Raw genomic sequence first — 13303 nt, forward strand, 5'->3', positions numbered from 1 at the left:
TTTTTTACAGAGAGGAAGGGAGAGGGATAAAGAGTTAGAAACATTGATGAGAGAGAAACTTTGATCAGCTGCCTCCTGTACACCCCCTACTGGGGATGTGCTGTAACCAAGGTACATGCCCTTGCCCAGAATCAAACCTGGGACACTTCGGTCTGCAGGTCAATGCTCTATCCACTGAGCCAAACTGGTTAGGGCTAAATGAGAAGTCTTGATTGATATTTTGAGCCTGAGCAATGGAATCTAGCACTGAAGACACCAGAAGAAATTTTCTGAGATCGATATTATTCCTGTTACAGACAAAGAGCAACACCATTGTGAGCAATGAGCAATTTTCTAGCTCTTTACTATATACAAAATGCTCCCACATGCATGATCTCCTATGATTCTCCCTAGCCCTGGGAAAGGGCTGGGGAGACCACATGTGGGGGCTCTGTGGTCTTTCTAGAAACCAGAGAGTACTCAACCCATGTTTCTGGTCAATGCTATTCCCATGGGGCAGATACTCAGAGGGAGAAGCAAGAGGGGCAGCAACAGAGAGCACAGCATTCAAGGCAACAAGACTCCCAGGGAAAGTTTGCCAGCTGCTCCTCCCTCTGAGAGGCCGTGGCTGGGTGGGGCATTCTGGGAATCTAAATTTAATTCCACCAGCTTCTCATTTACATAGATTTCAATCTGGGGACATGCTAAACAGGAGGAACAACCATTGACTTAATACAATTCCAACTCTGTTTGACCTAGGACAAGGTGTGCATTTCTGGGCTGTGAAAATCCTTGGACTAAGGAAGTCTCTCAAGAATGTCACCTCACCCTCAATTACCGACTAGTTGGCCCAGGATGTGTCTTCAAATAATGAGCCATGTGCTTCAACATTCCCATTTCAAGCACAGTGTAACCTCCACGGTTTTGAGGGACCTGCTTCCCTGGTTTTGTCAGCTTTCTGATCAGGCAGGAAACTGCCTTTGGGTCGATCAACACTGTTATAAGGCTGAGCTGGGAACGTGATATGTTGGGAGGTTCTTGAGCATGGAGAGTTGGTTCTGAATGTTTCAGTGCCAGGCCTGAAGGGCGGGTTGGGGGCTCTGAGTGTGTCTTCTGGATGCCACACCTGTCCCAATGTGCTTAACCTCAGGGATCATCCTCCCTGCAGAGCAAGCATTCCACAGTGGAAGTGATCCCCAGTCTAGCCTCACTTACGTCTACTTCAGATGTGCTCAGCATTCCTTCTTGTATGTGATGGACCCCTAGCTTCCCTGGTACAGAATTATGGGCTCTCCTAAGGATTTTCCCCATAAGATGGCTTCCTTTCAAGGACCCAACTTCCTTTCTAGATCTTTCCACTGTTTCCAGTGAAGCAGGGACTTGTTATAAAGCGTTTCTTGATTGTTATGTAATCATCTGGGTCCTCCAAATAAAAGGATGAGAGAGAATTTCCCCTTTCCTCTCTGTCTATCATTTACCACACTTCAGTTTTCTTGTAAGTCCTTATTTTACAGATGAGGAAACTTAGGAGGCTCAGAGAGGGTAAATGATCTACCTAGAGTTGCACAGCTACAAATTTGCAGTCCAGAGTGGCGCCTGGTATGACTGACTCCATGCCTCAATTTAGATAACCTGCACCATCCTTTCTTACATACTCACCTGTGCCTTCCTCCTTTCAGGCCCTTACTCTGCTCCGGCACAGCTGGTGGGTAACTCCTGGGGACCTCCTTCTCTGCTCTCTGTCCTGAACAGGCTGCCCCTAGTTCTGCACCTCTCCCTCCTGTATAAGAAGCCTCAGCCCCTCCTCTGCTGGCTGCCAGCTTTCAACATCTCACCCCGCCTCCCCATTGTTTGTGATTCTCCTTTCTGCCTCCCAGGCTTTGCTTTCCCCCTCCCCTGAAATTTCTCTCTCCCACGTTCCTGGTGGAGTCCCGCAGGGCTGGGTGGCTTGTTATTGCATGTTTCTCATCAATTCTTTTTCTCAGTCCATCCCTCAGAAAGCTCTCAAAACATCACCACACCTGCCTTTGCCATGGCCTGCCTGTGGCATCCTCATCTCTGTGATCAGTTCTGGGGTGTGTGTATGTGTCCTTGGGGTTGGAGGTGCTCTGGCACTCTGTTATTCAGAACTGATGGTGGTACCCTTCAGGTGCAGGGGACCATGTGGGAGGCTGTGAGGAGAGGGGTGCTGAAAGGATTCAGTCTTCCTTTTATAAGGCTTATAGAACAATCAAAGGACCAGCAACACACACACACACACACACACACACACACACACACACACACACACGTGAAAATGAGCCAGTTTATATGTCAATATGCACTTGAATATGGCAGCAAGTGAGCTTAAATAAAGAAACCAATGGAGCAGTTGAGTGGTGTTAATCAAGAAAAACTCCCTGGAGGAGCCAGCCTGTCTGCTGCCTGTTGGAGCAGAGGAGATGTAGGCATTTGTCCTCAAGACCTGATGGACCCAACATAGATTTAGGCCCAGAGATAGATTATGGTAGGAGCGTGAAGGGAATTGCCAAGGCAACTGGAAGACCTTTCAGAGAAGAGAAAAATAGAAGTAGGCTTGGAAGATGGAGGGGAATAGAGAAAAAGAGAAAAAGAGAGCTAAATAGTCTGAGCAAAGCATGGGAGTGGAAAACTCAAGTGAGTGGGTGATCAGCAAATCTGTAGGTGATGCTGGTGGTGAAACAGGCCAATGACAAGAAAAGGCCCATGGGCTGAACCCAGACATGTACTCAGAGTTGAACAAACTTGGTTTATGAGTTGCCACCTGGGGAAACTTGGGCAAGTATTTAAGGACCCAAGTTGTCTTTTCTTTAATATGGGGCTAATGGCTACCGCCTCATGGACTTTGTCTGATGTTTAACTGAGATATAGCTCCTTGCACATAGTTGGGGCTTATGAATATTAGTGCCTCTTTTATCTTTCATTTTGTCTTTATTTTCATTTTATAAATTTTGAGTACACAAATAAGCCAGGAATGAGAGATTTAGTGTCCCACTTTTAAAAAATATGTATTTTTATTGATTTCAGAGAGGAAGAGAGAGATAAAAACATCAATGTTGAGAGGGGATCATTGATTGGCTGCCTCCTGCATGCCCCACACTGGGGATAGAGACCACAACTAGGGCATGTGCTCTTGATCAGAATTGAACCTGGGACTTTTCAATCTACAGGTCAACACTCTATCCATTGAGCCAAACCAGCTGGGGCTAATGTCCAATTTTAATATTATCACACAGCCTCCACAGTCCTGGGGACATCACAGGGATCGATGATGTTGGTTAGCTACCAGTAGGGCAGTTTCCACCTGACTGGATTGCCTCAAAAGTAAGCAGTGGAAAGAGTAGGAGTCAAATTCAGAAAATGGAGGGTGCCCAGGCACTAATTGTATGACTTGGAGACAATTTTGACTTCTTGGGTCTGCCTTTTCATATCTTCAATAGGCAGGTTAGATGGTGGGAGCTCTTTGAGTTCCAGCAGATGAGAATATTCTGTGATTCTCTGTGCACTCATTTATGGGAATAAGTTCCACTTGCCTATCCTCAAGCCTTTTCTCCAGTTTAGCAGGAAGAATACTTGAATTGAAACCAGAAAACTCAGGTGCTAGTCCCAGATGTGTCTTTTCCTAGCTGGAGTGCCTAAGCAAGTCATTTAATCTCTCTGATCCTCAGTTTTCTGTTTTGTGAAAACAGCTTGACTGCTTGGTTCTCAAGGCTCTTGTCAGAATAGTGTTTGTGTATGTTTTTGTTGAGATGAACTGTGAAAATGTAAGCTGATGGTGATTTTTATGTCTTCTTGTTCCTTCTAGTCCTCGCTGCTCTCCCTCCTCATGGTGGCAGCTAGAGTAAAGTTTTCAGCTCTGTAGATTGTATACAGACTATCAACCTCTAATTTCTCTGTTAGTTTCTTAATTTGTGGAATCACTGCAAAGATCTGTCATGGAAGCATGAATCATTGCAAAGATCTGTTGTTGGCTGGCAGAGGTGAAAGGATGAATACACACATGCACATACACATGCATGCAAACACATATGCACATCCCTTTTAAGTGTTAGACGGAATCAGTTGCACAGAGTGATATGGCTCATGAGGGAGTATGCTGAACTAAAAGGATTTTAATTGCCTATCAGGAGATTATTAGGCAACAGTCATTACCACACCAAGACCATCCCTTGTCTCATTGTTCCTAGTCAAGAATAAGATCTGGATTACTCATTCTCTACCGAGAGGGTTGGTTTAGCAGCCCAAGGATGTTAGTGTTAAGGAAGTTTCAGACAACAGTGCCATGGAGATGACAGGGAAGGAGGGAAGCAATGGAGTAGTGAGGGACATTTCCTGAAGGAGGGAACAGGACAAAAACTGTGGGGAAAGAGAAGGGCCAAGCCTCAGTGGCTGGAGAGGTCTGACACTCAGTTCTCCTGGTTCAGAACCACAGGGTGACAGGGCCAGATGGTCTTCACAAACTACTCTTCCCCTGCATATCTTGTATTACACAGTGGAGACCACATCTAGGACTGCACTGGACCACTTACAGTTGCTCAAAGCCAGCTGAGGTTAGCAGTGGCTTCTCCTCACCGAGTTTCCAATTCTGTGTTTACATGCAAGTGTGGGATGCACACCAGGCTTCTAAGAAGTCTGAGAATGAAAGTCTGTGTGGGGTTTGGGTCTTTCCGGATCTCAATGCCATTGCTACCTATTAAAGTTGATCAAATGCTGCTCTCCAGGAAGGATCCTGGGGTTTCTTGGTTCATTGTAATGCATGCTGGGCACCCTTACACCTGGACAGAAGCAAAATCTCCCCATGAACTCAGTGCTTCCAATCTCTTCTTCTCAGAGTGAATTGAAGAACATTTTCCAAGCACATGCATGTATCTGGAGCCAAGAACTCTGATAACATGGGCCTCCTGCTGCTGGAGCTCTCTTCAGCGAGACAGCCTCCCAAGCTATCTGGCTTTACACAAAGTGAGGAGCACAGCCCCAACCCAGTGCTGTGCTGTCATACAGCACGCTGGTTAGGATCCTGCACATGGTAGCTCAGTATCCTTTGTTCACATTACAGCCATGCCACTTACCATCTGGGTAAACTTGGGGCAGACTATTCAACCTCTATTTCCTAATTTTAAAAATGGAAAGCATAACAGCATCTATCTCAAAGTTGTGAAAATTAAGTTAATACATATATGTAGAACAGTGCCTGGCCTGAGGTCAGTTTTTAATGCATGCTAACTATTATTATTATTGCCATTACTGTTGTCCAGAAACAATTTTGGCTTCTAAGATCAGCTTTCTAGACTCCTTTCAGATCTAAATTCATCTCTCCCTATAGTCTAGTGTGAGACTTGAACTACCTGTCAAGTCCTCCTTCCACCCCTTTGCTTTACAAAATGTATGTAATAGCTTCTCTCTGTTACCTCACTGCTGTATATGCTTTTCAATGGCCATGTGCATGCCATCTGTTTGCATCTGTTTTTTGTTGCTGGTGTCTCTGTCTCCTGCCTATCTTTGAGGAAAAGGAACAACTGGAAAACTTAGAAAGACCATGTCTTTCCCTTCTTGTCCTTCCAGATCACCTACCCACCCTATCCCCTCACCCCCATCCTTTTCAATGACAGCTTCTCTTCCTCTAATATTAATGCAGTGCATTTATAAAGCCAATATTTAATAAAAATGACTTTGTTTAATGGCTCACTTATTCAAGTTTGGCTTTGTATCAGGAGATAAAACTTGGTGAGCTCTGGAGTTTGGAGGGCAAATCTCAGAACCTGGCTGGAGACCTTTTTCTGAGACCAAGAATGGGGAACTGCACCTGCCATGCCTGAGGAGAGTGCATTAGTAGCTACAAGGGCAAGGCAAGAAAGGGAACTTGCATATTTTTGTGATAGGATGTTATGAAATCTTATCAAGAAGCACCAGGTAACAGGTGTAGGGTCCTTTTTTTCCACAAGGTCGCAAGCACCTGAAGAAAGATTTTGTCTGATAAAAGAATTGCCACATGAACAATCTTGCATGCACAGCAATTTTGAGAGCCATTCTGGGAGTGAGTGGTGTAGTGTTTATTGTATTGTTGAGGCTCGTAAAAATCTTGTATAGCTGCAGGCAAGCCAAACCCTTGAGTAGCACTTCATCCCGCTGACTCGAGGACCAAGCCCAATCACTCCCTTGTATATAAGGGGAAGTATCTGTGCTTGGAGTAGAGGAGTGTTAGCTCCTTCCCTTTCTCTACTTTGCTCCTACGCTTTTTAAGTCAACATGAGTAGCCGCTTTAGTTCCAGGTCTGGGTACCGGAGAGGAGGAGGCTTCAGCTCTGGCTCTGCTGGGCTAGTCAGCTCACAACGTAGGACAACTAGCTGCTCTGTGCGCCGTAGTGGAGGAGGAGGAGGTGGGAGATTTTCAGTTGGAGGATGTGGTGGAGGAGGTGCTGGTGGCTTTGGAAGTCGGAGTCTTGTTAACCTTGGTGGCAGTAAAAGTATCTCCATTAGTGTGGCTAGAGGAGGTGGACGTAGTGGTTTTGGTGGTGGCTATGGCTTTGGGGGTGGTGGGTTTGGTAGTGGTGGATTTGGGGGTGGTTTTGGCAGTGGTGGCTTTGGCAGTGGAGGTGGTTTTGGTGGAGGTAGTTTTGGGGGTGGTTTTGGGCCCGTCTGCCCTCCTGGTGGCATACAGCAAGTCACCATCAACCAGAGCCTTCTGCAACCCCTCCATGTGGAGATTGACCCTGAGATCCAAAAAATAAAGTCTCAAGAAAGGGAGCAAATCAAGACACTCAACAACCAATTTGCCTCCTTCATTGACAAGGTGAGTTTACCTGCTCTGTGCACTGGAAGAGCTGCTCCTGGTCCATTTGAGAGTGGCGCAGCCAAGACATGTTTGGGTTTGAGCCTCAATTTTCTGTGTTTAGATGACTAAAATGGTGTTTTGTAGAACTGTTTTCTGAGATGTGTTAGAAGTATGCCTGCGAATGATGCTAATGACTAAATTCTCTCTTGGACAAAAGGTTCTGGGGTCTACATAAATGTTGGTCAATTTGACATCACCTTTGAAGTGTTTTTTAATTCAGCTCTTGGGTTGAATTGGGATTCACATACGTTGAATGAAGATAACAGAAATGGGGCTAACTCAGCCTTTTAGGGTGCAAATGAGAACCATGGAAAAGTCTTCCAAACCATAAAAAGGGAGTTGAGTATGAACAGAGGCAATGGACATTGTAACAGAAGGTGTTTAGTCAGTGCCAAACATCTTTTGCTGCCAGAAGGAGCGGTCCACCCTCTGAGAATTTTATTTGGTACCATATGAGGATGAAGATTTTTTTGTACTTGTATTTCCAAGTATCTGCTCTGAAAAAGAATGTAAACCTTTTTTTTTTTTTTTTTTTTTTTTTTTAAAAAAAAAAAACGTGTTGTCATTCATCAGTAATAATGTCAACTCAAGTTATCCACAATAGATTTGGAATTCAATTTTGGATTTTTCCAATACACATTTGAACTGCGTGTATGTTCAGGAAATGCAAACCAATTTTTCTGGTTATTGGCCTAAAAAGTTGGAAGACAAATCTCTTAAGAGTCATGTATCTATTTCAAAGTGCAGTTGCAGTAATTTTACATGTGCTTTGCTATTTGGATTTTGTGTAGCTACTCTCCTAAAGTTCCAACTGAAATAGTACTATGATTACCATCCTCAGGGAAATTAAAGCTTCACTGAATGAACAGTTAGGTGGGTTTTGTTATGAAGATGTTGCTAACTTGATCATCTTTTCCCCCAATTTTTCTATTCATCATGGCCAGGAAAACAGGAATCACAGTAAGGTTGGGGCCTTGCTATGTGGTGGCCCTTGGTGCTCAGTGGCCAGAGGCCTCCACTTCTGTACCAGTGGGTAATGAGGTTTTGTCTTCTTAGGTGCGGTTCCTGGAGCAGCAGAACCAGGTGCTGCAAACAAAATGGGAGCTGCTGCAGCAGATAAATACCACCACCAGGTCCCACGACTTAACCCCCTACTTCGAGTCATACATCAACAGTCTTAGAAACAGAATGGACCAACTGAAGGGCGATCAATCTAGAATGGATTCGGAATTGAAGAACATGCAAGATCTGGTGGAAGAGTACCGGAACAAGTAAGGAAACCTGGCTGGGCAATTTTTGACTTTTGCTTTTAAATATTTCCAGAAAGTGGCAAGCTAAGATTATGAAGAGAATGTAACAATGTATTTTCTTAGATGAGAGGTAAATCAATTTGGCATTTTCTGAAATATTCAATTTCTTAGAATCTGGACATTCTTTAATGGTTTCATTGCTCAAAAGAAAGGGGTAGCCAGAAGGTCCTAGCGGAGTAACAGAAGAGCAGAGAGAAGCAGTGCTAGCTTTAGTCTAGAAAGCGAAACTTCAGGCCTCTTCTTCTCCTTCTCTGAATCTCCTATTCACTTCTGATTTCCTTGCAGATATGAGGAAGAGATCAACAAACGGACAAATGCAGAGAATGAATTTGTGACCATCAAGAAGGTCAGCAAACTCTGTGTGGTGGACTTACATCTAAAATAAACAGTAGAATGGGGTCTCTAATTACTAAGCAGAAAGGAGCCATGATGTGGAGAAGCAGGTAGTGAGCCTGATGACTATCTGAAATAGAGTTTTCCTTCCACATTAACATGGACCTGGGCATATTCAGGTTCCCTGCTTCTCCAGAGCCTCCACTACTTCATGTAGCAAGTGTGGAGGCAAGTTCTCAGCAAACCAGGCAAACTCCGTTGTGATTGTGATCCCAGGGGTGGGGCAACTTAGGGATTCTGATCCACCTGTGGTGTAAAGGTGTGGAACAGATCCCAAACACCTTTTCTACTTGGAAAATCCCCTCACAGTTAGGGAGAGGGATTTGCCCTGGAAAGACTATGACTTCATACTGCCTATTGCTCCTCCAGGATGTAGATGCTGCTTACATGGCCAAGGTGGAACTTCAGGCCAAAGTTGACAACTTCCGCCAGGAAATTGATTTCTTCACAGCACTCTACCAAATGGTAAGCCCTCAAATTTCAACCACGTTTACCAAGCGGAGACCTTTAAGCCTGAACTCACCACTATCCAGAAGAATAGAGATGTGTCTTCCATTTCTTGAACCCTCCCTCTAAGTTGTTCTCTGTTTTAACACTGTAAGACTCACTGAACTATTATGTCTTGCAGGAGCTGTCTCAGATGCAGACTCATATCAGTGACACCAATGTCATCCTCTCCATGGACAATAACCGCAGCCTGGACCTGGATAGCATCATCGCTGAGGTCAAGAACCAGTATGAGGAGATTGCCCAGAGGAGCAAGGCTGAGGCTGAGGCCCTGTACCAGACCAAGGTGAATGGGCTGGATATCTACCCAGTTTTTTTTGAAAAGTCTTGTTTTGCTATCCCGTGTTTTTTCTTATATTTGTGTGCATGAGCCAGGGTATATGCTCTGTCACATTAATTGACTTTGCCCATCATCTTTAGTATGAAGAGCTCCAGATCACTGCTGGCCATCATGGGGACAATTTGAAAACTTCAAAGATGGAGATTGCTGAGCTGAATCGGATAATCCAGAGAATTAGAGCTGAAATCAACAATGTAAAGAAGCAGGTACTTGCTTCTTTTTTACTTAAGAGGTGGTGAGTGAGAGAAAAGGCAGCCAAGAGGTTTCAGGCTAGGCATTTAGGAGAATGACCAGGGGCAGAGAAGCCTAGACTCAAGGCCAGGAGAGGCTGCTGCATCACCTTTTAGGGCCTTTAAGGAAAGCAACACGGTGATGTGCTAGCCAGAGGCAAAGGAATGCAAGAGGTGACTTAAGTTCTTGTGGTTCTGTTGGATCCAGAGTACTGGCCTCTCCCGGGATGGGGAGTCCATTCGAGATAAGAAGGCCAAGGTGGGATTAGGTATTAAGGGAGTGTGTAATATGCTGGATTCTCCTTCCTCAGGTCTCTACGCTGCAGCAGTCCATCAGCGATGCTGAGCAGCGTGGTGAGAATGCCCTCAAAGACGCCCAGAATAAGCTGAATGAGCTGGAGGACGCCCTGCACCAGGCCAAGGAGGAGATGACCCGGCTGCTGCGTGACTACCAGGAGCTGATGAACACCAAGCTGTCCCTGGACGTGGAGATTGCCACTTACAGGGCCCTCTTGGAGGGAGAGGAGAGCAGGTGAGAAAGGGACCTTGGGCAGTGCGGCTTCTTCTGTGCTTCCTCCCTCGCAAGTTGACTGCTGTTGAAAGATGCCGCCACGTGACTGCAGCTTGTCCTGGGCACGGGGACAAGGACACACCATGCGAAAGGAGAGACTCGGTTACACTTTGGGAGACTCAGAGTTCACACTGAGGGCTATAGCGTGGCAAGAAATGCTTTGAGATGGAGCAATTTGTTCTTCATCTGGGCGGGCTCAGCTGTCATCCGGCCAAAGTCAATGCTTTTTGAGTAACCTGCATTAGCTAATGAGCTCTAGTCTAATTTATACGGAGATTTCTTCCTGTTGGTGAGAAAAAACGAGAGTCGTGGGAGGCCAGCGGGGACTGGATTTGTTCCAGATCAAAGGGGAGCCCCAGGGGGGAGCTTTGGGTCAGCTGCGAGGGCCCAGGGAGGCGCTTGTGAAGCCGCAGGGTAATGAGGACTTGGCTTTTCTTTCTCCTCCAGGATGTCTGGAGAGTGCGCCCCCAACGTGAGCGTGTGTAAGTACAACCCAAGGGGTCTGTGCAGGTTTGGCTGGGTGGGAACCCCAGGTGGGATTGAAGGTAACTGAGTGTCCCCTTGCAGCTGTGAGCACCAGCCACACCAGCATCAGTGCAGGCGGTGGCCGAGGAGGAGGTGGTAGCTATGGCTCCGGAGGCGGCTATGGCTCCGGAGGCGGCGGTGGAGGTAGCTACGGAGGCAGCTACGGTTCTGGAGGTGGCAGCAGCAGTGGCGGCGGCGGCAGCTACGGAGGAGGCAGCAGCGGGGGACACAGAGGCGGTTCTGGAGGGGGCGGCGGCGGCAGAGGTTCCAGCGGTGGCGGAGGAGGCGGGAGCTCCGGAGGCTGGGGATCCAGCTCTGGGGGCACGAAGACCTCTGGGGGCACGAAGACCTCTGGCGGCAGTTCCAGCGTGAAGTTTATTTCTACCAGCTATTCCCGAGGGGCCCGATAAAGCGGTGCTGTCTGTCCTGTTAGCTCTCCCTCTCCATCACTACCAAAAAAGCTTGCACGACCAAGGCCAGCCTTACTGAAGAGAAACACTAGTGGTTACCTTGGTTCAGCCTATTTCCCTTTCTGCTCTGCTTCCCAAAGTTTTAAAACCAGTGACAAGCTCAGTCCCTGCTATGACCCTGCTTTGTGCTTTATCTCAGAAACAGTTCAGCCGTCACCACTGCACACATTACATTTCAATGCACCTCCTAAGTCAGCCAGAGGTGGGGAGGCTGGTTAGACCCAGGGTTTCTCCATCATGCAATGGACGCACATGCTCTGGACAGCTCATTTCTGTGCTATCTCTTGCAGCAAGCTCTGTGCTGCTTTGGTTTTTTAATATATGGTGTCAGCCAGTTGATTGGCTTTTGTGGAGAGGTTTTAAACTCCCGTTTCCTTGTGGTGCTGCAATAAACTGAATTTGAAATTCTCTGCGTCTCCAACTCCTTTGTTGCTGGCACTGACTATCCTGGATGGGAGGGCACTCTATGGGGGGTGGAAAGAAGGCCCTAGTCCACATGGCATACGGGGAAATTGGGACACATGAGGGCAGGCTGGTCAGGCAACCTGCAACTTTAAACATTTAACATTGTACTGGGCAAGTTCTTTTCCAGAGAGTAGATATGTCATGGAGAAATAGAGAGACTGGAGTAGCAGGTTTTGCTCATCTGAGAATGTTTTCTTTAAAAGGACAGTAAACAAGCAGGTTGGGAAGGAGAGGTTTGGCACTAAGAGGGGAAAGTACTACATGGAAAAGTAATTGTTCATGGGGAACAGTCAGCGATAAGAAGGGTGTGGGTAACGCAGGTTCAACAGCTGCTACAGCCAGAACACAAACAGACGTGGGCCCGGGGAGTGCAGGAACCAAGAGTGGTAGTGGAGGGCTGGGTATCTATTCTCCTCCTCTTTCAGGCCACTCCCACTCTCCAAAGCTCTGCTTAATCTAAGATCATTTGTGGACATTTACACGGTACTTGTGAAGTAGCACAATGGGAGAGCATGGTCAGAAGCGTGGACATTGGGATTCACATATGCGTGGGTTTGGATCTTACCATCATTTACTAGGTCAGGGAAAATGTACAAGTTATAGACCTCTTGCACCCTAGCTTTATTACCTCTAAAATGGGGATAATAAGCCTCCTTTGTGGGAATTATTGTGCAAATTGATGATGGTGGTTAGCACATAGTAAGCACTCAGTGAGTCACAATTTCAACCGTAATGGTGATTATGATGATGATAATCTATCAATTGCAACATTGTTGTTTGGTGTCCAGGCCATTCAGTAGATGTTACTCTAAGGAAAAAATGAACATCAGCTTCCCAGTACTTTTATGACCATGCAAAAGTCAGCATCTTGAGGATCAGTTTTCTTGTTTCCAATGAGAAAAAATATTCTTAGCTCCAGGGTCAACTCAAGCGGAAAAGAGGATATAGATAACAAGAGTATCATATAAGTACAATTTGGTGAGCTCTCTCCCTCTCCAGGCACCCCTTCATCAGAGGTGCTTCCTGTCTGGGCAGCATGATGGTGGATAGAAAGATGGTGGAGAGCAAGATGGTGGATTGACTCAAAGTTTCATTTACTGTGGTATTTAAGGGGCAGGCAAAAGAAAAAAATCCACAGCTTACAGGATGAGTGGATTCTTGGACAAGTCACTTGACCATTTTGAGCCTCGGTTTTTTTGTAGGTTAAATGGGGAACAGAATATCTGCCATTAGACATCAAGAGGATAAAAAACATAATGTGAAAATGTTTTGTGAACTGTGAATGTGTTATACAGAAGTAGTTAAGTAAAATTTAAAAGGAGTGATAAAGAAGTGAAAGGCAGTGGTTGGCTGTCAGGAACCACCGAGAAGGAAAGTAACTTGATGTCATCACTATGGCCCAGTGACAGTTTCGTAAGGACATAAAATTAATTTTCTTTTAAAAAAAAATAAAAGCATATAATTTCTTTTAAAATGTTTTTTAAAATTAATTTTTAGGTAGGAAGGGAGAGGGAGAGAGGGATAGAAACATCAATGATGAGAGAGAATAATTGATCAGCTGCCTCCTATATGCCCCCTACTTAGGGATCAAGCCTGAAACCCCAGGCATGTGCCCTGACTGGAAATCGAATCAGTGACATCCTGGTTCCTGGTTTGATACTCAA

The 13303-nt window shown here is 45.8% G+C and overlaps 1 protein-coding gene across 1 annotated transcript; it reads left to right on the plus strand.

The window, feature by feature from the left end:
• Positions 1–6243: 6243 nt before the first annotated feature.
• Positions 6244–11524, plus strand: KRT1 (keratin 1; the record flags this gene model as incomplete). Its single annotated transcript, XM_084877417.1, has 9 exons — positions 6244–6786; positions 7885–8099; positions 8424–8484; positions 8901–8996; positions 9160–9324; positions 9459–9584; positions 9920–10140; positions 10627–10661; positions 10747–11524. The coding sequence occupies 9 exons, from the start codon at positions 6244–6246 to the stop codon at positions 11112–11114; spliced, it is 1830 nt and encodes a 609-aa protein (XP_084733543.1). The 3' UTR covers positions 11115–11524.
• Between the last annotated feature and the right edge of the window lie 1779 nt (positions 11525–13303).

This window comes from Pipistrellus hanaki (assembly GCF_964339955.1).
Source record: "Pipistrellus hanaki genome assembly, chromosome: 3".
NCBI classification, from domain to species: domain Eukaryota; kingdom Metazoa; phylum Chordata; class Mammalia; order Chiroptera; family Vespertilionidae; genus Pipistrellus; species Pipistrellus hanaki.